This window comes from Amblyomma maculatum, chromosome 3 (genome assembly GCF_055883805.1).
Source record: "Amblyomma maculatum isolate TAMU_Amacu chromosome 3, ASM5588380v1, whole genome shotgun sequence".
NCBI lineage: Eukaryota > Metazoa > Arthropoda > Arachnida > Ixodida > Ixodidae > Amblyomma > Amblyomma maculatum.
This window is the reverse complement of record NC_139346.1, coordinates 34,272,064-34,299,802: the sequence shown is the minus strand read 5'-3', so window position 1 is coordinate 34,299,802 and position 27,739 is coordinate 34,272,064. Positions and strand designations below refer to the sequence as shown.

General features: G+C 50.1%; 1 protein-coding gene across 1 annotated transcript in view; it reads left to right on the top strand.

Annotated features, from left to right (window-relative positions):
• Positions 1-8,250: 8,250 nt before the first annotated feature.
• LOC146194488 (solute carrier family 22 member 7-like) overlaps positions 8,251-27,739 on the top strand; it is a 31,560-nt gene continuing 12,071 nt past the window's right edge. Inside the window, exon 1 of the mRNA XM_084596572.1 lies at positions 8,251-8,595. Coding sequence (XP_084452698.1) covers positions 8,251-8,595 — 345 coding nt within the window. The remainder of the gene's footprint in view (positions 8,596-27,739) is intronic.

The window sequence follows — 27,739 nt, the reverse complement described above, 5'->3', positions numbered from 1 at the left end:
CCACCCTTCAGGTCCATCGACGACAAGTACTTAGCGTTACAGAGCCGGTCCAGAGTGTTGTCGATGCGAGGAAGCGGGTAGACTTAGTTATGTCATTCAAGCGGCGGTAATGAATGCAGAAGCGAAGTGTGCCGTCTTTCTTCTTCACCAAAACGACTGGTGCCTCCCAAGGGCTGTTGAATTTCTGGATCACGTCATCACGCAGCATTTCCTCAACTTGATCGCCTATGGCCTGGCGTTCTCGTGGCGATACACGGTGGGGGCTTTGACGTAGCAGTCAAGTGTTTTCGTCCGCGATGATGCGATGATTTGCCAACGGAGTTTGCCGCACCTTCGATGCTGGAGAAAAGCACTCGCTGTAGCTTTCAAGAAGAGTGCGAATTAGGTCCTGTCTGTCTCGGGGGAGCGCTGAGTTAATGCCGAAATTGCGCTGCTTGGTTCGGTTGGGTGCATCGTCAAGTTGGCTGAGGAGGGCGAAGACTTCTCTAGCTCGTCAAGGAAAGCAATCGTCATGCCCTTATTCAGGTGCCGGTATTCTTCAGGGAAGTTCGTGACGACCACATCAGCTTGTCCGTGACGGAAACGGACGATGCCTCTTGCGATGCCAAGTCCTGTATCTAGTAACAACTGAGTGTTTTCTTCGATGACCCCTTCCGTGATTTCGACTTCTGTTGTGACCACAGGAACGATGACGCTTGATCAGGGTGTACGCTCCATTGTCTGTCTAGGACGTTGAGAGCGACGTATGCTTCCAAGTTCTCATAGCAGGTGTGGCTTTATCGGTCGAGAGCTTGTTGAGTTGGAATCGGAGGTCGCTGATGGCTCGATGTTAGTTCAGAAAATCCATGCCGGGAATCACATCGCGGAAACAGTGCTGTAGGACGACGAAGCTGGTAGGGTAGGTACGTCCATTTACTATCTCTCTTGCGGTGCATCGCCCCAACAGCGTAAATAGGTTATCACCAGCGATGCGGATTAGCAGGCCGTCCAAAGTGGTCGTCACTTTCTTGAGCTGAGCGTTGAAAGCTCCACTGATTACAGAGAAGTCGGCACCGGTGTACACTAGGGTAGTAAGCGTGAGTCCGTCGACAGCAACCTCAAGGTCACTTGTTCGCGTCCTAGTATTGCACGTTGGCTTCGGTGTTCGATCTCTGCTTCGTCTTGTGCTGAAGTCGCGGCTGGGGCACATCATCGTAAGGTTGCTGGGCGGCAATGTCAACTTGAAATCTGGTCGTGATCTTGTCGACATTGTCGTCTTGTGGATCGGCGATTTAATGGCTGCGTCATCGTCACTCATCATCGGCGATGGAAGATCTTCGAATTTTTGCCGTGAAGCAACCTCACCTCCAAAGGCTGCTCTATTTAGTTTGCCCGGCGCGGGCTTGGGGACCTTCCGCGCACACTTTCATCGTAGTTACGGCCTGGCGACGCAAAGCGGGCCCTGAACGGCGATGGAGGCCTGAGCCGACGGCTGTCAATGTCTTGCGGTCGTTCACCTGGGCGTGGCCGTGGAGCGTCAATTGCAAATCCGCGGAGACGGATTCGTCGGTATGGGCAGTGGCGCAGAATGTGGCCGGACTCACCGCACTGGAAGCATAATGGCTGGTCGTTCGCTGTCCTCCAGGCGTCGTGCTTCCTCGGGCTTAGGGGTCGTTGGTAGGCTTGGCGGGCGGGGGCCAAGGGCGGCTTTCAGGAGCAGGGCGTTAGCGGCGAGGGCTTGGAAAGTCACCACGTCGGGGCGCAGGGCGACGTAATGCACCAGCATAGTTCATTGCTGTTGCCTCTTGTGCTGGAACTGTCGCAGCCCTCGCTTTAGGAATGCCCAGCGCCTGCTGAACTTCTTCCCGGACGACGTCCGCGAGCGTCGCCACCTGGGGTTGTTGCGATGACGGCAGCAATCGACGCAGCTCCTCTCGCACGGTCTCCCGGATGAGGTCCCGAAGGTTCTTTCCGGCTGCTGATGCGCTGGGGTAGTGGCTTGAGTATTCCGGTTGAAGTGGTCGCTCGTAGTGGTGCATACGGGTGTCCAAAGTATTCTCGATGGTGGATGTTTCGCTTTCAAATTCGTCCACAGTTTTAGGCGGGTTGCGGACACGCCCTGCAAATAGCGACTCTTTAACGCTTCGCATTAAAATTTCACTCTCACCGTCGGTCATGTTGGGGTCGGCTCGGCCCTCTATGTAAACCAGGACGGGCTCGTTTCAGAGTTGAAGTCTTCATTGGAGGAGGGCCTGAGCTCTTTCTTTTCGAACAGAACTTGCAAAGGCCACCAAAAGCTCTGCTTTGAATATCTTCCAATCCTAAAAAGACTATTGTCGTGATTTTCGAACCAAACTCGGACATGTCCTTAATGAACAAAGTAGACTTGCCTGAGTTTCGCCGCGTCGGTTCAACCGTTGAGTTCTGCCACACGGTCGAAAAGGTCCATCCAGTCTTCCACATCATCACTGGGCAGTCCTTGGCAGATAGGGGGCTCCCGGGGCTGCACGAAGACGACTGGTGCTGTTGACTGGGCCATTTCCTGAGTTGATCCCTTCCATAGTCGAACGGGGTTAGGCAGCAGACCGTGTTCGCGTTGTATGCCTTGGAGTCGGCGGCTGGTTCGGTGACCTGTAGGCTGGTCCCCCAGAGCGACAGTAACAAGGCTGGGGTCTTCGCTTGAAGGATCAAATGCAGCACCTCCACCAGCTGTCACGTAGTGATGACAAGAACGTAGACACCAAAAGAAGACACAGGCTTGATGGTACTGAAATTAACTCTTTATTGGGCTGCCTTACGCCCGCAAAAGAACTAAGCAACTCGGCGGTGGCGATAGCAACAACCCTGCTCGTCGATCGTCAAACAAAGAGTGTCCGTCACACTCGTCAACGCTCAATTTAAAGGCTGCTCAGAACAATCTAGATAATGTCGCAAACTGCTACTAGCACAATCAGGAACATTATAGAAACATACGAAAGTGATCGGAATATTCCAGACAGATCTCGGTGCATCGTTCGCGACAAAGAAAATGATAACGCGTCGTACCGCGACAACGAGCATGAACAAACACGGGATACAGAATTGATACGCGTGCCAGAATCACAGTGATGAGGCTGCATGCCGGCGGCTAGCTGTTAACAAAATAACACAGTTTTGAAGGTTTCGCAGAAAAAAAAAAGATATATATATATATATATATATATATATATATATATATATATATATTGTAAGGAAGAAGATACAGCGCCCACGCAAACGACAATGAAGACTGCTTGGTTCCTGGCCGATCAGCTGGCGTGCGCACTGGAAGCTCGGACTGTCTTGTTCGGTCGAGACTGCGCTTTACTCTACGATCGTCGCGTGTCACCGGTCGCCATCTCCAGTCCTCCGAATAACCCCCAATACACCCCTCTTCATTTGGTGGAGGTGCGGGGTGGGACTCCTACACAATCACCGTGGGGCTCCGCAGCCGTACGATACCTATGGCGACAAACGAGGTAGGCCAACAGCCAGTGGCAGTCCCTTCGCAATCCATCTCATGCTCCGGTGCCATTCGCCAGCGAGACCCCGCGTTTTCAGCGGGCAGGGCGACCAGGACGTTGAAGATTGGTCGGCGTCGTACGAGCGAGTGAGTCGTCATAACAACTGGGATGACCGCACGAAGATCAACAACGTCATCTTCTACCTGAGTAACGTTGCTAACCTATGGTATCGAAATCATGAGGCCGACATGCCAACTTGGGTTAACTTCAAGGCAAAGTTTACGGACGTTTTCAGTTGCACCACAGTGCGGAAACTACGCGCTGAAGAAGGCGCGTACGAGTTCAGCATGAAGCAGAAACCTACATAAGCTACATTGAAGACGTCGTGGAGTTACGCAAGCGTGTCGACTCGTCTATGGATGAGGCATAAAAGACAAAGCACATAATGAAGGGCATTGATGCCGATGCATTTCACATGCTGTGGGCAAAGAGCTCCACCACGGTGGCCTCAGTATACAGCCTTTGTCAAAGTTTCGACGAGCTGCTCAAGCAACGCCTCTGCACTCGGCGCCCTCCCGCACCTGCTGCATCAATATCTGGCTTGGCTGTGAGCAGCGACCATTTGGCTCACATCAACTTCGTTCGAGATGAGGTGTCCCGACAGCTTGGGCTTTTGTCTAGCTCACACCCGTCTACATTCCAGCTGCTTACCCCTACTATTTGACACACCATCACGCAGGAGATTGCCGATACACTTCCCAGTTTTGGCCAGCAAGCAGCTGGCACACCTCATGCCGACTCTGTTCCGCTGCAGCCCATACCTCTTGCTGCACCTTTGAGTTCAGAGGTCGTGGGTTTGTTTCCCACCATCGGCAAGTAGTTTTTTCTTCTACTTTGTGTTTAATTATCTTTCACCTAAACAGATTACATTACTTATTTTTGTGATTATCCAAGTAAACATTCAAAAATACATAAAGTACCATCCCCAATGCTTTCCTTGGCCTTGCCGACTGTTGGCTTCTTTTCTTCATGTATTATAACGAGCACCCTCATTTCCCCTTAACCCTTTAACCAGCAGATCAACAATATTGTTGACCCACTATAGGCAGCCACAAAACGTCTCTCCCTACAATTTAGAATGTGTTCATCTAAATTTAGCCTTTTTATGAAGTAGGCTCTGAAATAAAGTTGTATGAGTCATCAATAGATAGCCCGTAATGACCGTGTTCAACCTAAAAGTGCAGTCGTCGTCTTCTTCGCGCGCGCCACACGTTGCCAGAGTTCTAGCCTCAGCAACAGCCGATATTCGAAGGTAAGGGTAGCGGCAATTTTATTTCTTTGCAGAGGCGTCTCTAAACGTGGCCTTTGCAGAATACTATAACCTATTTCGCAACAGAAGCAGCAGTGCAGGTCAAAATACATAGTCTACAAAATTGTGGAGCTGCCAGAATAAGGCAAAACTTTACCGTCAATGATGTGCAGTCGGCTGTTTGTTTTTATATACACAATTGGTTTAAGCGTGATACAGGACACGTAAAGGTACCCAAAAAACTTTGTTTAGAACTAGCTCAGCGTTGCCACTTGTACGTAAGCTGCTCAAGGTGACTTTTGTTTTTGTAGGGAAGGGTTTATGGCGAGAATCAAGTACTCGTGTTCATATAAAGATGAAATGAGCACCCCGGAACGTTAGCTTTTCATTAGTTCATGTTTTTGTTTTATTTTGCCGACACGTAACGTACATATCTTCTTGTTACCATGGAAACAATGCTGTTTTATGGAAGTCGCATTCAACACAGCAGGTCAGAGGGCGCTGTGCTCTCAGCCATTAAGGTGTGTCAAGCTTTAAGTGCACCGAATGTGACGTCTTTTTGTGCCTGAAAAGCGGTAACAGCTGTTTCCTTAAATTCCACCTCAAGTAGGACATGATTCACGCATGTCAGTTTGCCAGCTTTGTGCTCCCTATTTTGGCAGATCAACAAAATTGTTGACATTATGTATTTTTTGAAATCCTTGTTCAAACGCATTCCTATTTTTTTGGATGTACATTTAGACTAATAAAAACGAATGCAAACCAAGGAAAAAATTATAGCATCGCTCTTTCTGGTCTTGCCAGTTAAAGGGTTAATTGATCTGCTTGTAGCTTACGGGGGTCTCGGTTCTGGCAGTCTTGGAACCATAGGTAGCGTAAGAGGATTCTAGCACAGCTTTCGCCCTCGCTCTTGATCACGTTCTACGTGACGCTGGCGGTAACAAAGGACGTTCCACGTTCGCCGCTATGGTTGAGGGTGGCGCTGGTGAACACTCTCACGGTTCGTATATGGCCAACATAAATACCCAAGCAAGAAGCAGGAGGGACAGCGGCCGATGTAGCTCAGTTGGAAGAGCGCCGGACGCAATATTCGGAGGTCGTGGGTGCGGTTCCCATCATAGGAACGTTATTTTTTCTTCTACTGTGTGTTTAATTATCTTTCCCCTAAACAGATTACATTACTAATTTCGGTGATTATCGAAGTAAACATTAAAAAATGCATAAAGTACCATCCCTAATGCTTTCCTTGGTCTCGCCGACTGTTGGCTTCTTTCCTTCATGTATTATAACGAGCACCATCATTCCCCTTAATTGATTTGCTTGTAGCTTTCGGGGGTCTCGGTTCTGGCAGTCTTGAAGTTATAGGTAGCGTAAGAGGATTCTAGCAAAGCTTTCACCCTCGCTCTTGATCATGTTCTACGTGACGCTGGCGGTAACAAAGGACGTTCCACGTCCGCCGCTATGGTTGAGGGTGGCGCTGGTGAACACTCTCAAGGTTCGTATACAGACAACATAAATACCCAAGCAAGTAGCAGGAGGGACAGCGGCCGATGTAGCTCAGTATGTAGAGCACCGGACGGGATATTCAGAGGTTGTGGGTTCGGTTCCCACCATCGTCACGTTGTGTTTTCTTCTACTTTGTGTTTATTTATCTTTCCCCTAAGCAGATTACATTACTAATTTCTGTGATTATCCAAGTAAAGATTAAAATTATACATAAAGTACCATCCCCAACGCTTTCCTTGGCCTCGCCGACTGTTGGCTTCTTTCCGTCATATACCGGGCGTCCCAGCTAACTTGAACCAAGGGATACAAAATAATACCTTTGAGGTAGGTCAGTGAAACCAATTGCATTCAACTGCCAGCGTCCTTGCGCACTACAGGCAATTTTTGTGTTTTGCAATTACGTAATTAGCTAATTATGTTATTTTTTCTAATTTATTAAATATCGATTTAGACCAAATATGTGAAATGGAAACTTGTAGAGCACCTTCAGAAACCCCCATTCCACTAATTGCGATAAGGAAAGTCTCACGTGTATCGTTTTTTCTGGGCTCAAAAGGAAGCCTGCGAAATGAAAATAATACCACGTGAATAGTGCATTTGAGCGCCGCGATTGTGGTGCTCTCAGTTGTGGTTCGAGCGAACGAAATTAGCGGCGGCCGTGTCTCGGCCCTGTTAAAGCGGCAGGCCGATATGCCTGCGATGGCTTCTTCGCCCGCGTCAGACAGCCGGTCCACGTGACGGTGCAAGTAGCGGCGAGAGCGGCGAGCCGACACCACGGAGATTCTAACAAGGCCTGCTTCTTTCCCATCAGCGAACGTCACCAGAAACGGATGAGCGATAAGGTATCAGCCACTGAATCTGCGCATACAGGCTTGGGTAAAGGGGCGAGATGACATCATGTGACTCGACTAAAATTAGCGCTGCACCTTCATTTGCCGTTTCTTTATCGTCATCCGCCTGTCATGATGTAGGCTGCTGCGGTGCGTAGGCCTTACCAAGATCGCGGTGGCGACGGGCGAGCTCGAGCTCACTCCAACCATCGCCAACATTTCTGCCTGCCGCTGCAACGGGACAATCGGGTCACTGCCGCAGCTGATTTCGTTCGCTCGAGCCACGACTGAGAGCACCACAATCGCGGCTTTCAAATGCGCTAGTCACGTGGTATTATTTGTATTTCGCGGGCTTTCTTTTGAGCCCGGAAAAAAAGATACACGTGAGACTTTCTTATCGCAATTACTGGAATGGGGGTTTCTGAAGGTGCTCTACAACTTTCCAATTCACATTTTTGGTCTAAGCTGAATATTTATTAAATTAGAAAAATAACATATTTGCCAATTATGTAATTGCAAAACAAAAAATTGCCTGTAGTGAGCAAGCAGGCTGGTAGTTGTATGCAACTGATTTCACTGACCTACCTCAAATATATCATTTTGTAATCCTTGGTTCAAGTTAGCTGGGACACCCGATATATATGTATACACAGGGCCTCTTGGAGATTACACACGAGAGCAATGGGTACAGGGTCTGGGTCATGAAACCTCTCACTGCGAGAAAATGGAGGTAACACCTTAGAATTACTGTCTTCGTCTTTATCTCCGTTCAGTGAGCAAAATAACGAGCTGTCACGGGCGCGTACGCACGCTACTGGAATACGTGCATTGGCGAAGAAAAAGCAGATGGCATTCGGCACGCACGGCGTTTCGAGACACCTTCTGCTGCCGAATCTCCGAGACTAAGGCGTCCAGCGCTGTCTCTCCATAGGTACATCAGAATATTCGCCACAGCGCCATCACCAGTTGCCACTCGCAGCACTGGCACCGAGCGGGATCGTGACCGGTAAGAGTTACCTAACTTAGGAAGCCTACCTGACGCGGTGCGAAGTTCTCCGGTCGTTTCGTGATACATTCACGTGGAAGACAAGTTCACGAAGGACTTGTTTGTCACTCTCCTCGCATCGCCGCCCATATCATTCGGATGGCGACGGGTGAGAACGACCCAACCAAGACGCCGCGGTCATCACAGAGTCTACTGGATGGCTTCGTGGCCGCCGACTCACGCGCTGTCATCCAGGCGAACGTACACATTATCCTGAGCCACGGATGGTTCCAGCGATGGATCCTGCTTTGCGCCATTGTCAGCCTGGTTGTGCTGCTGATGCACGGGTTCGCCTACCGCATCATTGGTCGCCCCATCGACCATTGGTGCCAGCCACCCGAGGAACTGCGCTACTTGTCACCACAAGAATGGAGGAACATGGCAGTACCCGTACTGCCGGACGGCAGCTTCAGTCAGTGTACCTTCTACGACCCTCCGCTTCCGGTGAGCGCTCGTTCTTTTTTATCACGGTGGTCAGGTAGGGGTCCAGCGCTAAGTTAGCCACAGTTGTGATATAGTTACTGAGTCCCGAAACTAGATGACGAATCTGAGAAGAAAACGTTGCCGAAAAAAATGGAATGCAAGGCGGAGTTGAGTGAAAAAAAAAAAAAAAAGCACTGCTCTCGAGAACGTTAGTTTTTACTTGCAAGAAATCCATTCGCAGTGCAATAACACCCTTCTGATTGGTTGCAACAGCACTAGGCATCTTCGCACTGAATGTTTTGTATCACGATAGAGTTCGTGATGTGGTTATGAAGTGCAGCAAGCCATCGCTATTTTCTTACCAGCGGATGTGCCGCCCGAACCTTGCGCTTTGATAGGCTGCTGTTGTCAACGTCCTCAGTAAGTCTTGGTGCACCCGCATCAGTATACTGATATTTGCGTAGCGAACTATTAAAGTTATAGAGGTTGTTGAAATTTCAGGGCTGTCTTCGGAAATGGCAACTGAAGCATCACGTACTATCGTTTAGAACGTCCTCTATCGAACTTGGTTTGGACGTTGGTTCTACTCCCAGGAGGGGCTGCCGCGTTTTGATGCAGGCGAAAATCAGTAAGGCTGCCGTGTGCTGTGCGATGGTAAAGAACTCCAGGTGGTCAAAACTATCTGGAACCTACCTTTAAGGCATCGCGCCTAACCTAGCTGATTAACGTCGGCGCATTGAAACCCTTGAAATAAACTAACTCGGTCTAGTAAGTTCAACCTAGCACGAGGAACAATCTACGCTCAATGCAAAATGCAACTGGCTATTGATATTGCTTCGAAATGTTATGTAGAACTGACATTCAATAACTTTGAAAGATATATCTTGAGCCATTCATAATAATTGCGTAGTGAGAAAAAAAGCCACCTCGAATTGGCCTTGGAACCAGGGAGCAACGGAAGGCCTATGTCTTGAGCCATTCATAATAATTGCGTGGTGAGAAAAACAGCGAACTGGAAGTGGCCTTGGAACTAGGTAGCACAGTGAGGTTTTGTACAGCGCAAGTTCGCAAGGAAAGTCATTTGGAAACATCAATATTCAGCAGTTGACATTAGAGGTCAGGACGACGGAGCTCATGACAACACAAATCAGAGTGATGAGCAAAGGCCATGGGTTCGCCTCAGATTGCTACACAATGCTTGAGACAAACGCGCCTGTCTCTGATTTAATGTAACAACTATACAGTGTGTCCAAGCTAACTTAAGCCAAGGGTTAAAAAATGAAACATTTGAGTTAGGTCAGAAAACCACCTGTATACAGCTGCCAGCCATCTGGCGCACCATAGGCAATTTTTTGTTTTGCAGTTAATTGATAATTAAAATAATTTTTCCAATTTACTAACTATTGCATTTAGTCAACAAATGTGATTTGCAGAGTTGAAGAGCATCTTCTAAACCCCCATTCCATCTATTTCCGATAAAGAAGGCCTCACGTGTATCGTTTTTCCAAGCCCTAAAGAAAGCCCGCGAAATGCAAAAAAACATCACGTGACTGGCGCATCCGTGCGCCACGATTGTGGTGCTCTCAATCGTGGCCCGAGTGAACGAAATCAGCTGCGGCCGTGACTCGATAGCCCAGTCCCAGCGGCAGGCTGATATGTTGACGCTGGTTGCAGCCGGCGCGGTGAGCTCGTTGCGACTTGCATCGTCACGCACGCCGACAGCGTGAAGTGGACGAAGAACCACCGCACACATATCGGCTTGCCACTTAACGGGGTCGTGGAACCAATGCTGCGGCTGATTTCGTTCACTGAAAGCCAGGTTGAGAGCCCCACAATTGTGGCGCGCAAATGCGCCAGTCACGTGATATGTTTTGTATTTCGCGGGCTTTCTTTAAGGCTTGGGAAAAACGATACACGTGAGTCTTTCTTTATCGGAAACAGAAGAAATGGAGGCTTTAAAAGATAGTTTCCAACTTTCCAAATTACATTTGTTGTCTAAATGCGATAGTAAGTAAATTAGAAAAATTATTGAATTACGAATTAGTCAAGTGTAAAAAAAAAATTGCCTGTGGGGCACCAGATGGCTGGCCGCTGTATATAGGTGGTTTCTATGGCCTAGCTATTTCGAACGTTCCATTTTTAAACCTTGGCTAAAGTTAGCTTGGACACCCTGTATACAGACTGTATCAAGTATCTCGCCGCCGCTCAACGCCTGGCTTTCTAACAGTAACAACCACACACAAAAAAAAAGCTGTTTTGGAGTGAAATCATGACTAGCATTGACAACAAGGGCACAAAATGCCACAAGGGAATCATTCATAATGCCTTTTTTTACTCACAGAGAAGGGATATATACCGGGTGTCCCAGCTAACTTGAACCAAGGGTTACAAAATAATATATTTGAGGTAGGTCAGTGAAACTAGTTGCATAGAACTGCCAGCCTCCTTGTGCACTAAAGGCAATTTTTGTGCAATTACCTAATTAGCTAATTATGGTAATATTTATAATTTAATTAATATCTACTTTAGACTAAAAACGTAAATGGGAAAGTTGGAGAGCGCCTTCAGAATCCCCACTTCCAGTTATTGCGATAATGAAAGCATCACGTATACCTTTTTGCCGGGGTCAGAAGAAATCCCGCGAAATACAAATAAAACCACGTGACTAGCCCATTCGCGCGCCACGATTGTGGTGCTCTCAGTCGGCGTTTGAATGAACAAAATTCGCTACGGCCGTGTCTCCTCGACCCCGTTAAAGCGGCAGGCCGATACGTCTGGGAAGGCTTCTTCGCCCGCGTCAGACAGCCGGCCCACGTGACGGTGCAAGCAGCAGCGAGAGCGGCGACCGGACGTCGCGACAAGGGGATGAGCGATAAGGTATCATCTTTGAATCTGCGCGTACAGGCTGAGTAAAGGGGCGAGATAAAATCGTGTGACTCGACTCCGATTCGTGCTCGCACCTTCATTTGCTGGTACTTTATTGTCATCCGCCTGTTAGAAAAATTAACATAATTAGCTAATTAATAATTGCAAAACCAAACATTGCCTGTAGTGCGCAAGGAGGCTGGCAGTTGAATGCAGTTGGTTTCACGGACCTACCTCAAATGTATTATTTTGTATCCCTTGGTTCAGGTTATTGGGACACCCGGTATATATACACTCACACACACACACACACACACACATATATATATATATATATATATATATATATATATATATATATATTGTGAAGATATCGATGAGCCCTTTTTGCTGGACGCTGATGAAGAGGAAGCGGAAGCAGTCTGTGGAATTGTGATTGCGCAGATCATCGTGCTGGTTCGATCATCGTGCGCTTCCTTGCCGACCTCGACGCCGTCCTCGACGCATAGATTAAACCTTCTCTTACACTAGGTGGAGGCGCGGCCTAATACCCTTGCCTCCCGCTGGAGCTTCCCACCCGTACGCTACCGGTAGTTCACATGGCCGAAGATGAACACCCACCAACTGCCCCGATGACCCCGCCAGTCGTCTGCTCTGGCTCCTTACGCCAGCGAGACCCTGCGCTCTTCCGCGGAACTGACAAGACCGACTGTGACGACTGGCTTGCGTCATACGAGCGAGTGAGTTCGTACAATAAGTGGGACGATGCAACAAAGTTAACGAACGTTATCTTTTATTTGACTGGAGTCGCCAACCTGTGGTATCGTAACCACGAAGCCGAAATCACAAATTCGGACTGATTTAAGGCGAACCTTACCACCGTGTTTGGTCGTGCTACTGTACGCAAGCGCCTGTCCATCCGCCAGCGCCCATTCCTCAGCCCGCACAAGCCATTGAGACCCTCGAATACCCCGACGTCGCTCCACCTGTCGCTCCACCAATGACATGCGCCCCCACTCCTGTCGCACCGCTGACGTACGCTGCGGTCGCTGCCCGACCACGGCCACCTAGCTACGCCTCCAGCGCCGGTACAGGAATATCTTCAGGTGCCACAGCTTTTCGTTCCGCCTCGATCGCAGCGCCGCAATTCATGGCGAACAAGTGATGACCGTCCCATTTGTTATTCTTGTGGATGTACTGGCCATATTGCCCGTTACTGCCGAAATCGCACTCACGATGATTTCCTACCGCGCCGAATGTCAGCTTCCTGGCAGCCGCCCCGAAATCAGTACGCGGCTGGCGACCCTTCTGCAAGTCCCGTCGCGGATGACCGTGCCACGTTTTCTCCTCGCCGCTCAACCTCGCCGCGTCACCGTTCTCTATCTCCTCTGCGACGACGTTCCAATCTTGCGCAAGAGGAAAACTGAATGCCGCAGTTCCTGAGGCGAGAACTGCCCAACGAGCGAACTGTAAAAGGCCTCACGTATTTCCTGTAAATCTGCTTGAAGTTTCAGTCGAGGGTGTGATAGTACTGGCTCTGGTCGACACCGGCGCTGCTGTTTCTGCCATGGCTGCAAGTCTTTGCCGTTCATAGCGCAAAGTGATGACACCTATTTCAGGATTTTTGCTATGCACGGCAAGTGCCCAGCCTTTAGAGTCTATAGCGGTGTGCACCGCTCGAGTCATCATTCAAGAAGTTTTGTACGCAATAGAGTTCGTAGTTTTGCCTTCCTGCCCTCATGATCTTATCTTGGGTTGGGATTTTCTGTCGCGTAATAATGCGATGATCAACTGTGCACGTGCCGAACTAGAATTTTTTGCGCTAGACGAACCGTCGCCGGACGTTCCTTTTCCCAAAGTCCTCGTTACCGAAGATACTGATCTCCCTGCGTGCTCTTTCGTTCTTGTGCCCACCGCTTGTCCTTTTTCCCACCCTACTGATGCACTTTTCATCCCATCGCTTATCTTTCTAAGCCGCAAAAATCTTCTCCTGCCATACTCCGTACTTTCCGTGTAAGCTGGCCTCACCGCGCTCTGGATTTGTAATCCATTCTCATTTCCCATATCCCTGCGTCGCGGTGAATGCCTCGGCACCATCCAGCTCATTGATTCTATTCTCCCTGGTGACGCAACACCCGCTTCACAGCCCGCTAACTTGGCTGCACTCACACCGCCTGTTCTTGCACTGGACCAGTCTTCTGCCGACGTTTTCCTCCGCTCCATCGATGCCAGTCGTCCTGTACCTCAACGCTCTGAACATCTCGCGCTGCTTCATCAGTTCCGTTCTTCATTCGACTCTCACCAGCCTGCATTGAGCCGCACATCAACTGTTGCCCACCACATTAACACCGGTTCTCATGCTCCTCTGTGTCAGCGCCCTTATCGAGTGTCGGCCACCGAGCGCCGATTTATTGAAGGCCAAGTTCACACAATGTTACAGAATGGAGTGATTGAGCCTTCTAATAGTCCCTGGTCCTCCCCTGTTGCCCTAGTGCGGACGAAAAACGGTTCTATTCACTTCTGCGTTGACTACCGTCGCCTAAACAAAATCACGAGGAAAGACGTCTACCCTCTTCCGCGTATAGATGATGCATTGGACTGCTTACAAGGAGCTGAACTCTTTTCTTCGCTTGATTTACGGTGCGGTTACTGGCAGGTGCCCATGGCTGCGGAAGATCGCCCTAAATCCGCGTTTGTCACCTCCGATGGCCTCTTTGAATTTACCGTGATGCCGCTCGGTCTCTTCAATGCTCCTGCTACATTCGAGCAATATGATGGATACAATTCTACGCGGCCTAAAGTGGAAGACGTGCATCTGTTACCTTGACGACATCGTGGTGTTCTCGCCGATCTTTGCGACCCACCTCTCTCGACTGAAGCAGGTCTTGACATGTCTTGCGATCGCCGGTCTGCAGCTCAACTTGAAGTATCGTTTCGCTGCTCGTGAGCAGACCATTTTGGGCCACGTTGTGTCCAAAGATGGTATCCGTCCTGATCCCGCCGAACTTCGAACTGTGACTGCACTCCCGAAACCTACTATCATCAAGCAACTAAGGAGGGTTTTGGGTTAGTGCTCATACTTTCGGCGTTTTATGCGGAACTTTGCTTCTATTGTCGCCCCGCTGACTGAGCTCTTCGGCAATAACTCAGACATTTCGCTGTGGTCATCAGCATGCGACGACGCCTACAACTCCTCGCGCCGCCTTCTCACAGCCCCGCCCATCCTGCGCCATTTTTACCCCCAGGCGCCAACCGAAGTGTACGCAGACGCGAGTGGTGTCGGTCTCGGAGCTGTGCTTGATCAGCACCCCTCTGGCTTCGGTGAGTGCGTCATCATCATCATCATCATCATCATCAGCCTGATTATACCCACTGCAGGGCGAAGGCCTCTCCAATATTTCTCCACTAAACCCGGTTCTGTGCTAGCTGCATCCACTTGACCCCTGCGAACTTCTTAATCTCATCCGCCCACCTAACTTTCTGCCGCCCCCTGCTACGCTTTTCTTCCCTTGGAATCCAGTTTGTTACCCTCAGCGACCATCGGTTATCCTCTTTTCGCACTACATGTCCTGCCCATGTCCATTTCTTCTTCTTAATTTCCACTAGAATGTCGGTAACTTGAGTTATTTCTCTGACCCACTCTGCACGCTTTCTATCTCTTAATGTTACCCCTACCATTTTTCGTTCCATAGCCCTCTGGGTTGTCCTCAACTTAAGTAGAACTCTCTTGGTTAGCCTCCACGTTTCAGCCCCATAGGTGAGTACAGGCAAGATGCAACTGTTGTATACTTTCCTTTTGAGCGATACCGGTAAGCTGCTAGTCATAATCTGCGAGTGCTTGCCAAATGCGCTCTATCCCAATCTTATTCTTCTTGTTATTTCTTTTTCATGGTCCGGATCTGCGGTTACTACCTGTCCTAAGTAGACATATTTGCCTACTACTTCCAGTATTTCGCTGCCTAATGTAAACTGCTGTTCCTTCCCGAGGCTGTTGAACATTACCTTAGTCTTCTGCATATTCATTTTCAAGCGTGAATGCGTAGTCGTTTACTACTCTGTAACGGAAAAGGAGTGCTTGGCCATTGTCTGGGCAATCACAAAGTTTCGCCCTTACCTTTACGGCCATTCGTTTGACGTAGTCACGGACCATCATTTCCTCTGCTGGCTTTCATCGCTCAAGGACCCATCCGGCCGCTTGGCACGATGGGCTCTGCGTTTGCAAGAATATGATATCTGTGTTATTTACCGATCTGGTTGCAAACATAAAGACGCCGACACTTTATCTCGCTCACCGCTTCCAGCCGACCTTGCCAGCCTCTCCGTCTTAGACTCCGTGGCATCTTCGGTCGACGTCAGTGACATGCCTGCCGAACAACGGAAGGATCCATGAATCGCCTCTCTTATTGACTATCTTTCAAACCAATCAGCAATTACCCCTTCACGCGTCCTTCGCCGCCAAGCTTCCCACTATGAGATTCGAGATAACCTCCTTTACCGGCGGAACTACACCTCAAGTGGATGGAAATGGATCCCCGTGATTCCGCGCCATTTACAGACTCAAATATGTACAGCGTTTCATGCCGATCCACAGTGCTGACACGCCGGAGTATTCAAGACGTACACACGAATCCGTCTTCGTTACTATTGGCGCGGTATGTACAACTCGGTTCTCGGGTACGTTCGATCGTGCCTGACGTGCCAGCGCTGCAAACCTGTCTCTCCCCGTTCGGCTGGTGAGTTACAGCCTCTCACATGCCCGCCTAGACCCTTTGACCGCATTGGAATTGACCTATATGGCCCTCTTCCGTACACACCCGATGGCAATCGCTGGATCATTGTCGCCGTCGACCACCTGACGCGATATGCCGTAACCGCCACACTCCGAGCTGCAACAGCCCTAGATGTGGCCGGTTTCTTATTGAAGAACTTTATTCTCCGTCACGGTGACCCTCGTGAATTGCCCAGCGACAGAGGCCATCCTTTCTTATCCGAAGTCGTTCAAGCTCTGCTCGATCAATGCAAAATCATTCACCGGACTTGCACCGCTTACCACCCGCAAACAAACGGCCTTGTTGAACGATTTAATCGCACCCTCGGCGACATGCTCGCGAAGTACGTCGTTATCCACCCACACGAACTGGGACATTGTCCTCCCTTATACAACCTATGCGTACAACACTGCTACGCAATCTAGCACGGATTTCTCTCTGTTCTTTTTGCTTTACGGTCGGCATCCATCTGCTCCCCTTGATACTGTCCTCCCCTACAACACTGATGCATCAGAATATACTACAGTGACAGAAGGTGCCAAGTATGCCGAAGAATGCCGCCAGATTTCCCGAACTTTTACGACCGACTCTCAGTGGCGCCAAAAATATCGCTATGACACCGATCAGGAGAATGCACCACACTTTGAGCCCGGCTCAATTGTGTGGCTATGGGTTTCATCCGGCAGACCTGGCTTCTCAAAACGCTAATCTCCAAGTATCATGGGCCCTACCGTGTCGTCGAACGCACTTCACCAGTGAACTATATCGTTGAGCCTCTTACGCCATCTCCCGATTTGCGACGCCGTGGCCGCGAGAGTGTACATGTGCAGCGTCTTAAGCCGTTATACGATCCGATTTTACCTTCGCCCCCTTAAGTCGCCAGGATGGCTCCTTTTTCTCTGGGAAGCATTGTGAAGAAGAAGATGAGCCTTTTTTTGCTGGACGGTTATGAAGAGGAAGCAGTCTGTGGAATTGTGATTGCACAGATCATCGTGCTGGTTTGATCATCGTGTGCTTCCTTGCCGACCTCGACGCCGTCCTCGACGTATAGATTAAACCTTCTCTTACAATATATATATATATATTTTTTTTTTCAGCAGGTTTCAATGGGCCAGCTTACTGAATAAAGTAGTGCGTTACGACAGACGCGACTGTTTGTTCTCACAGTTTATTTTGTCGGCAGTGCTATTCCCTTCGTCAAAAGTTTCCAATGTCCAGACTTGTGTACAATATCATGACTGGATATTTTAAACTTCTAACAACCGTTCCGGACGGTGGACAATATCCTTCTTCGGGGTAGAATTCCTCTATTCTCAATTCTACCTTGAAGACGGATGGTCCGCCGTCCGAAACGGTTGCTAGAACAAAATAGACAATCGGGAAAGGTGTGTGACATCCTGTTTATATTTTGTCACGCTGTGGTGACCAGGGTCGATGACACAAATGAAGACACAGGCTTGATGGTACAGTCGTGTGCAACCGTGTCTAGAGCTCGCCGACAGCGCTCGGCGGAGCAAGTCAGCGACATCTATCTTTAGGCTCTAGGTTTGCGCTATGCGTCCCATGCGCATGCGCGACAAATCTGACGGATGCCTCCTCATCGCTTCCTTTCCAGCCCCCGCATTTTGAGTACCTTGTGTGCCGCTAGGGTTGCACTGCTTGCATTTGTGAGGCTGTGACGGTCGCCAGAGCGTCGCGGTGCTACCGTATTTCTCGATTGTAACGAGACGGCCAGCAAAGCAAGCGCTAGTGATAGCGCGCATTCCTTCATATGCACCACTCGCCACACTTATGCTTTATCATGAAGGAGGTCAAGTTCCTAGATCTGTACGGATGGCAAATGCTGTGTCCGTTATAACTGATATTTCCGGCCCAAAATCACGCCACCAAACAATACCCGCTATCACTTGCACAATGGGCTTTTGAACCGAGCGATCACCCGATATCACATTGCACTTGCCTAGCCGCTTCGTGATTCGCGCGAAATGCGTTCGGCTTCCAGCCGCTGTTACATATCATAAGCGCATACCTGGTGGCATGAAGCGCAAGCATTAGGTGGAACTGATACCGAGAACACACGAGCAGGCACTGTTACGTTTTGGCCACACATGCGCACAGCTCGCATAACTCAAACCCATGGCCTAACGTTAGATGGCGCTACCCCGCTTCGCAGAGCACCGTCGGCGCGCTCTAGACAAGGCTGCTCACCACTGTACGAAAATTAACTCTTTATTGGGCTGACTTGCGCCCGCAAAAGAACTAAGAACTCGGCGGCGGCGATAGCAGCAAACGTGTTGGTCGATCGTCGAACAAAGAATGCCCGTCACACTCGCCAACGCTCAATTTAAAGGCTGCTCAGAACAATCTAGATAACGTCGCAAACAGCTACCAGCACGGGCTGGAACATTGTGGAAAGACACTCGAGTGGCCGGAACCTTCGAGACAGATCTCGGTGCATCTTGCGCTACAACAAAACTGATAAAGGTGTGACTCACGACATCGAGCATTAACAAACACAGAATACAGAACTGCTACGCGATCCAGAATCATAGTGATAAAGCCGTATGCCGGCGGCTGTTAAAAACAACAAATACTGTTTTGAAGGTTTCGCGGCATTACTCCCCCCTTAAAAAAAACATCGCCTCGATGTTCCAAAACAAAGCAACTTAAACATAAACACGGAAAAGTTTAAACACCACAGATGCTTTAACGCGCGTTTTATGGCTTCAGTCGTACATGTACAATTTCTGGGCGTGCGCGTCGCCGTTGTGATGCTGACGTTCCGTCGGGAGTGACTTCATAGTCCAGTGGTCCGACGCGGCGAATGATTTTGTACGGCCCAAAGTATCGACTCAACAACTTTTCACTAAGTCCACGACGGCGAATCTGTGTCCAAACCCACTCTTGGTCTCCTGGATTGTACTCTGCGTGGTGCCATCACAAGTTCCATCGTCGGCTGTCGGTGCGCTGTTGGTCTTTAATACGCAGCCGTGCGAGTCGTCGGGCTTCCTCTGCACGCTGCACATAGGCAGCGACGTCGAGGTTGTCCTCGTTGGTTATGTGCGGTAGCATTGCGTCGAGCGTCGTCGTGGGCTCCCTGCCGTACACAAGCTTGAACGGGGTTGCTCTGATCGTCTCCTGGACTGCCGTGTTATACGCGAAGATCACGTACGCCAAGATGGCGTCCCAGGTCTTGTGTTCAGCGTCGACGTACATAGCGATCATGTCCGCGATCGTTTTGTTCAGGCGCTCCGTAAGGCCATTGGTCTGGGGATGGTACGCAGTTGTCCGTCGATGGCTTTTGTGACTGTATTCCAGGATGGCTTACATCAGCAATGCCGTAAACGTCATTCCCCTGTCCGTGATGAGCACTTCTGGGGCGCCGTGTCGCAAGAAAATTTGTTCGACAAAAAATTTGGCGACTTCTGCCGCGGTACCATTGGGTAGTGCTTTTGCTTCGGCGTAACGGGCAAGGTAGTCAGTGGCCACGATGATCCACTTGTTACCCATAGACGAAAATGGAAAGGGGCCAAGGAGATCCATCCCAATTTGTGGAAAGGGCATGATTGGGGGCGGAATCGGGTTTAGTAGTCCTGCTGGTCTGATCGGCGGCGTCTTGCGTCGTTGCCCACTACGTGAAGACGTGTCGTGAGTGCCAACTTCGGCAGGCAGTCCCGGCCAGTAGTACTTCTCCTGGATTCGATGCAACGTACGCGCAAATCCGAGGTGGCCTGCTGTGGGCTCATCGTGCAATGCTTGCAAAATTTCCTGCCGAAGGGTTTTAGGCAGTACGATAAGCTGCGCGGTCTTGTTGGGTGCGAAGTTCTTCTTCACGAGGAGGCCATTACTTAACTCGAACGATGATAAATGTCGCCTGAACACACCAGGAGGGGAAGCGGTCTTTCCTTCCAAGCAATCGGCTAGCGCTTTCAGCTCAGGGTCTGATCGCTGTTGTTCTGCGAAACTGCTGGCGCTTACCGGTCCCAAAATGGCGTCGTCGTCATCGTCCTTCGGGGGAGCGTCGACGGGAGCGCGAGATAAGCAGTCTGCGTCGGAAGGGTTTCGACCCGACTTATAAACTACAGTCATGTCAAATTCTTGAAGTTGTAGCCTCCATCTGGCAAGGCGGCCGGAGGGATCTTTCAAATTAGCCAGCCAGCAGAGCACGTGATGGTCGCTTACCACCTTCAATGGTCGGCCGTATAGGTATGGACGAAACTTAGAAGTGGCTCAGATGATCGCAAGGCACTCCTTCTCGGTCGTCGAGTAATTGACTTCGGCTTTTGTGAGGGACCTGCTAGCGTAGGCGATTACTTTCTCCTGTCCGCCACTCTTCTGGACGAGAACGGCTCCTAGGCCCACACTGTTCGCGTCGGTGTGAATTTCGGTCTCGGCGTTTTCATCAGAGTGGCTAAGTACAGAAGGGCACTGCAGGCGGCGCTTAAGTTCGTCGAAGGCTTCTCCTTGCGGCGCTTCCCATTTAAAAGGTACGTCAGCCTTTGTGAGCTGCGTCAACGGTTCGGCAATGCGTGAAAAGGTTCTGACAAATCGTCGATAATAAGCGCACAACCCAAGGAATCGGCGCACAGCTTTCTTGTCGACAGGCGGTGGGAATTGTGATATTGCAGCTGTTATTTCCGGGTCTGGGCGAACACCATCCTTACTCACGATGTGACCTAGGAACCGCAGTTCTTCGTAGGCGAAGTGGCACTTCTCTGCTTTTAGCGTTAGTCCCGATGACTTGATGGCTTCCAGCACTGTCTTTAGTCGTTTTAGGTGGTCTTCAAAGTTTTACGAGAAGACAACAACGGCGTCCAAATATACCAAGCAAATTTGCCACTTCAAGCCTACCAGCACTGTGTCCATTACTCGTTGAAACGTGGCTGGTGCAGAGCAGAGGCCAAATGGCATCACCTTGAACTCATAAAGGCCGTCCGGTGTGATGAATGTGGTCTTCTCGCGATCTCTCGTCGACCTCAATTTGCCAATATCCACTCTTCAGGTCCATAAATGAGAAGTATTTTGCATTGCAGAGCCGGTCGAGAGTGTCGTCGATGCGGGGAAGCGGGTAGACATCCTTCTTCGTTATGCTGTTCAAGCGGCGGTAATCAACGCAGAAGCGAAGTGTGCTGTCTTTCTTCTTGAACAAAACGACTGGTGCCGCCCAGGGGCTGTTCGATGGCTGGATTACTTCATCACGCAGCGTTTCCTCAATTTGATCGCGAATGGCCTGCCGTTCTCGCGGCGATACACGATAAGGGCATTGGCGCAGCGCTCGGTCGTGTTCGTCCGTTATAATGCGGTGCTTGGCCAGTGGTGTTTGCTGTAACTTCGACGATGGCGACAAGGACTCCCTGTAGCTTCGAAGAAGACTGCGAGTCTGGTTTTTTCTGCTGTGGGTCAATGCTAGGTTGATGTCAAATGTGGGCTGACGGAATCGGTCCGGTGCGTCTTCCAGTGGTTGGTCGTGGAGGGCGAATACGTCTTTGAGGTCCGCTAATTCGTTGAGAAAAGCAATGGTCGTGCCCTTGTTGAGATGCCGGTATTCTTCAGTGAAGTTTGTTACCAGCACCTGAGCTTGTCCTCTCCGGAATTTCGCGATGCCTCTTTCGATGCCGACACCTCGTTTCAAGAGCAATTGGATATTTCCTTCGATGATGCCTTCAGCAGTTTCGATATCTGTGCTACCTACGCTGACTACAATGCTTGATCGGGGCGGCACGGACAATTCTCCGTCGAGGACGTTTAGAGCGACGTGCTGCATCGACGTCGTCGTAGCAGGTATGGCTTTGTCTGAAGACAGCTTGATGAGCTTGGATCGGAGGTCGATGACAGCCTTATTTTCATTTAGTAAGTCCATGCCTAAAATCACGTCGTGGGAGCACCGCTGCAAGACCACACATCTAGTGGGGTAAGTACGCCCATTTACGGTTATTCTTGCAGTGCATCGTCCCGATGGAGTAATCAGGTTGCCACCTGCGGTGCGAATTAGCGGGCCATCCCAAGCGGTCGTAACTTTCCTGAGCTGGGAGGTTAACGATCCACTGATGACTGAATAGTCAGCTCCGGTGTCTACTAGGGCAATGACTCTGCGACCGTCGACATCAACTTCAAGGTAGCTTGTTCGCATCCTCGCATCGCACGTAGGCCTTGGTGTCCGATCTCGGCTGCGTCGTTTCTTCAGGTCATGTCCGGGGCATACCGTTGTTACTTCGCTCGGCGGCGGTGTCGGCTTGCACTCTGGTTGTGTTGTCGTCGTGTGGAGCGGCGATGAAATAGCTGAGTCGTTAGTGGTCGTCGGCGCGGAGGATCTTCGTCTTTTCGCCGTTGACTAACCTCACCTCCAAAGGTCGCTGCCTTTAGTTTCCCCTACGGGGGCTAGGAGACCGTCCTTGCACGTAACCGCGGCCCGGCGACGCACATCGGGCATTGTACGTGATGGGGAACATAACAGACGCCTTGGTGACGAGTGCTCTCCGCTGCCCAGAAAGTCATTGATTTCCTGTGGTCGCTCGCCAGGACGGGGTCGTGGAGCGTCGACAGCGAAACCACGGAGGCCGATCCGCCTGTACTGGCAGTGACGGAGGATGTGTCCTGCCTCACCACAATGGAAACAGAGCGGTCGGTTGTTAGATGTCCTCCAGGCGTCGCATTTCCTGGTTCTTGGAGATCGTTGTTAGACTTGGCGGGCGGGGGCCAAGGGGCGGCATTTTGAAGCAGAATGGTAGCGACGAGAGCTTGGGAGGTCGCGTCGGCTTGGGAGGTCGCGTCGGGGTGCAGGACGACATAATGCACTGCATAGTCCATCGCTGCTGATTCATGCTCTGGAGCCGTCAGAGTCGTCGCCTTAGGAACGCCCAGCGCTTGCTGAACTTCTTCACGGACGACGTCCGCGAGCGTCACCACCTGGCGTTGTTGCGATGATGGCAGCATTCGGCGGAGCTCCTTTCGCCCGATCTTTCGGATGAGGTCCCGAAGGTTCTCTCCGTTTTCAGATGCGCTGAGGTAGTGGCATGAGTAGTCTGGTTGAAGTGGTCGCTCGTAGTGGCGCATTCAGGTCTCCAACGTCTTCTCGATGGTCGATGCTTCCCTTTCAAATTCTTCCACAGTTCTCGGCGGGTTCAGGACAAGCCCCGCAAAAAGCGACTCTTTAACGTCTCGCATTAGGAATTTCACTCTCTCACCTTCGTTCATGTTAGGGTCGGCGCGGCGAAACAGGCGTTTCATCTCCTCTACGTAGACCAGGACGGGCTGGTTTGGTAGTTGAATTCTTGATTGGAGGAGGGCCTGGGGTCTTTCCTTTCAGACGATGCTTGAAAAGGCAGTCAGAAACGTTTCCTTGAAAGTCTCCCAATCCTTCATAGTTGCCTCATGATTTCGAACCAAACTCGGGCATGTCCTTGAAGAACAAAGTAGACTTGCCTACGTTTCGCGGCGTCGTTCCAGCAGTCTAATTCTGCCACACGATCGAAAAGGTCCATCCAGTATCCCGCATCTTCATCCGGTCGTCCATGGAAGCAGGGGGGCTCACGGGGCTGGACGAAAATAACCGGTGCTGTAGGCTGGGCCATTGTCAGCGTCGATGCCTTCCGAGATCGAATGGGGTCAGGCAGCAGACCGTGTTCGGGTTGTAGGCCTTGGAGTCGGCGGCTGGCTCGGTGACCGGTAGGTTGGTCGGCCAGGGCGACAAGAATAAGGCTGAGGTCTTCGCTTGAAGAATCAAGGGCAGCACCTCCACCAGATATCACGTTATGGTGACCAGAGTCGATGACACAAATGAAGACACAGGCTTGATGGTACGGAAATTAACTCTTTATTGGGTTGACTTGCGCCCGCAAAAGAACTGAGTAACTCGGCGGTGGGGATAGCAGCAAACGTGTTGGTCGATCGTCGAATAAAGAATGCCCGTCACACTCGTTAACGCTAATTTAAAGGCTGCTCAGAACAATCTAGATAACGTCGCAAACAGCTACCAGCACAGGCTGGAACATTGTAGAAAGACACACGAGCGGCCAGAATCTTCGGGATAGATCTCGGTGCATCTTGCGCTACAACGAAAACTGATAAAGGTGTGACTCGCAACATCGAGCAATAACAAACAAATAATACGGAACTGCTACGCGATCCAGAATGTCGGCGTATGTCGGCGGCCGTATGTCGGCGGCTGTTAAAAACAACAAATACTGTTTTGAAGGTTTCGCGGCAATATATATATATATATATATATATATATATATATATATATATATATATATATATATATGTGTGTGTGTGTGTGTGTGTGTGTGTGTGTGTGTGTGTGTGTGTGTGTGTGTGTGTGTGTGTGTGTGTGTGTGTGTGTGTGTGTGTGTGTGTGTGTGTGTGTGTGTGTGTGTGTGTGTGTGAAGGGGATATGAGGGTGCTCGTTATAATAAACAAGCTAACAGTCGGCGAGGGTAAGAAATAGTATCGGAGATTGTACTTTTAATGTTCTTTTTTAATTCTTGCTTCTGTAATCACATATATTAGTAATGTAATCTGTTTAGAGTAAAGATAATTAAATACAAAGTAGAAGGAAAAACAAGGTGCCGATAGTGGGAACCGAACCCACGACCTCCGAATATCGCGAATACTACTTCGTTGTTTTTCCTTCTTTGTGTTTAATTATCTTGCCACTAAACAGATTACATTACTAATTTATGTGATTACAGAAGCCAAAAAATTAAAAAAAACGTAAAAGTACAATCCCCAATGCTTTCCTTGGCCTCGCTGACTGTTGGCTTCTTTCCTTCATGTATTAAAACGAGTACCCTCATTTCCCCTTCATTTATCTGTTTGTAGCTTACGGGGGCCTCGGTTCAGGCAGTCTTGAAGCCTTAGGTAGCATAAGAGGGTTCTACCACAGCTTTCGCCCTCGCTCTTGATCACGTTCTACGTGACGTTAGTGATAACATAGGACGTTCCACGTCCACCGCTATGGTTGAGGGTGGCGCTGGAGAACACTCTCAAGGGTCGTATACAGACAACATTGATACCCAAGAAAGCAGCAGGTTTAACAGCGGCCGATTTAGCTCACTTGGAAGAGCACCGGACGCGATATTCGGAGGTCGAGCGTTCGGTTCCCACCATCGGCACGTTGTTTTCCCTTTTACTTTGTGTTTAATTATGTTTCCCATAAAGAGATTATATTGCTAATTTATGGGATTACAGAAGTAAGAAACTAAAAAAAAACATAGAAGTACAATCTCCAATGCTTTCCTTGGCCTCACCGGCTGTTAGCTTCTTTCCTTCACACACACACACACACACACACACACACACACACACACACACACACACACACACACACACACACACACACACACACACACACACACACACACACACACACACACACACACACACACACACACACACACACACACACACACACACACACACACACACACACACACACACACACACACACACACACACACACACACACACACACACACACACACACACACACACACATATATATATATATATATATATATATATATATATATGACATGGTTTGTTTGTGAAGAAGGACGGTCCACCGTCTGAAACGGTTGGTAAAATAAAATAGCTAATCGAAAACGTTGTGTGACATTCTGTTTCTTTATATTGTTACGGTGCGCAGTATCTAGATGACGACGACGCACTGGTGTGGTGTTGTGAAGAAGACGACGCTCAAGCTAAGCTGGGTTTGTGCTGGTGGTGTGAGCTTCTGAGAGTTATCTGGCTTTTACCGCTGTGTAAGTTTCCCTTAACATTTGGTGGAGGATTGCTGGAAGTGCACCTGTAGGAAACCTGGATCTCCGTAGTGGCCGCCAGATTGGTACCATCACTATGCCATCCGACGCGACATCAGCTTCAGCTGCACCACTGGCTTCCACAGTCGTCATGACGCAGCCTCGTGATCCGGGCACCTTTTGCGGCACCGACCATGTCGACGTAGAAAACTGGATCGGTATGTACGAGCGAGTAAGCAAGCAAGATCATTGGGACGCCACCCTCATGCTCGCAAACGTCATCTTCTATCTGGCGGGTACGGCGCGCGTCTGGTTTGAGACGCATGACGATGATATTGACACGCTGCATTCTTTATTTTCCCTCTGTGCTGATCGCGAGCGTGTGCCTCCTCGAGGCGAAGAAACCGACGTTCGTCTCCTCGAGGCGAAGAAACTGAAGTTCTTCTGTCGAAGCGGGCCTGCTAGTTTTCCTGCCGCACTGTGACTTCTGTTACTCCTGTGTCCCGCGGTGACTTCTGATCAGAGACTTCACACCGTGACATCTGGTGGAGCTGCTGGGTAACGCAACCCATGCTCCGAACACCTCCAACCAGCCGAGACTCCAGCCCTCAAGGATCTCCTACCATCGAGATTACGCCTACCCATCAGAGTAGCCGACGGCTTCGAGGGCTTGATCCTGAATTCGCGCCTCTACAATTTTCTCGTACTGCGAGGCCGCCACCATCTTCTCCAGCACCACCTTCGGAGACAACACAACCACCCGTAATGACGCAGGTAGACACCACTGCCCCCTCCTTCGTGTTGCAGCAGCCGCGGGAGATACCCATCTTCCAAGCCTTTCCCGGCGACGACCCGGAAGACTGGCTGGATAAATTTGAGCGAGTAGCCCAGTACAATCGCTGGGGCGACGACCAGAAACTGCAACATGTATTTTTTTCGCTTGACGGTTCAGCTCGCACATGGTTTGAAAATCATGAGACTACTATCCCAACGTGGAGTTCCTTCAAGGACCAGTTTCTGCAAGCTTTCACCACCGTTTTTCGGAAAGAACGCGCCGAGCTGCTCCTACAGACGAGAGTTCAGCTCCCTAACGAGAGCGTCCTCGTTTACTTCGAGGACATGACGAGGCTATTCCGTCGCGCTGATCCAAACATGTCCGAAGAAAAAAAACTTCGATATCTTATGAAGGGAATTAAGGAACAGATCTTCGTTGGATTAGTGCGATGTCCCCCCAAGACCATCGGGGAATTTGTATCCGAGGCCACTACCATTGAGAGGGCTCTAGAGATGCGATCTAAGCACTACGAGCGGCCGTCCATCCCTATTGCTGCCGCCATCGCGGATACTGGTAGCACTGACGTGCTCCGTGAGACCATACGGGCCATTGTACGCGAGGAGCTGCAAAAACTATTTTCGACGACAGCACCCCCTCAAGTATCCAGCCTTTCTCAGATGGTTCGGGAAGAGGTCAACCAGGCACTCAACCCACCCGAGCCACTCCCGACAATGCCACCACAGCAGGCCATGACCTACGCCGCAGTCACTCGTCGTGCCTGTCCACCTCCCAGTCAGCATCCACCTCCAAGTCAGCACCAAGCAGCCCCTGCATACACTCGTCAAGCACCTCCCGCTCGAATTTCTCAGGTGCGTCCACGCAAAAGCGACGTCTGGCGCACTCGCGATAATCGCCCGCTGTGCTTCCACTGTGGCGAAGCTGGTCACCTGTTCCGCGATTGCTATTACCGACGAATGGGTCTGCCGGGATTTAGCGCC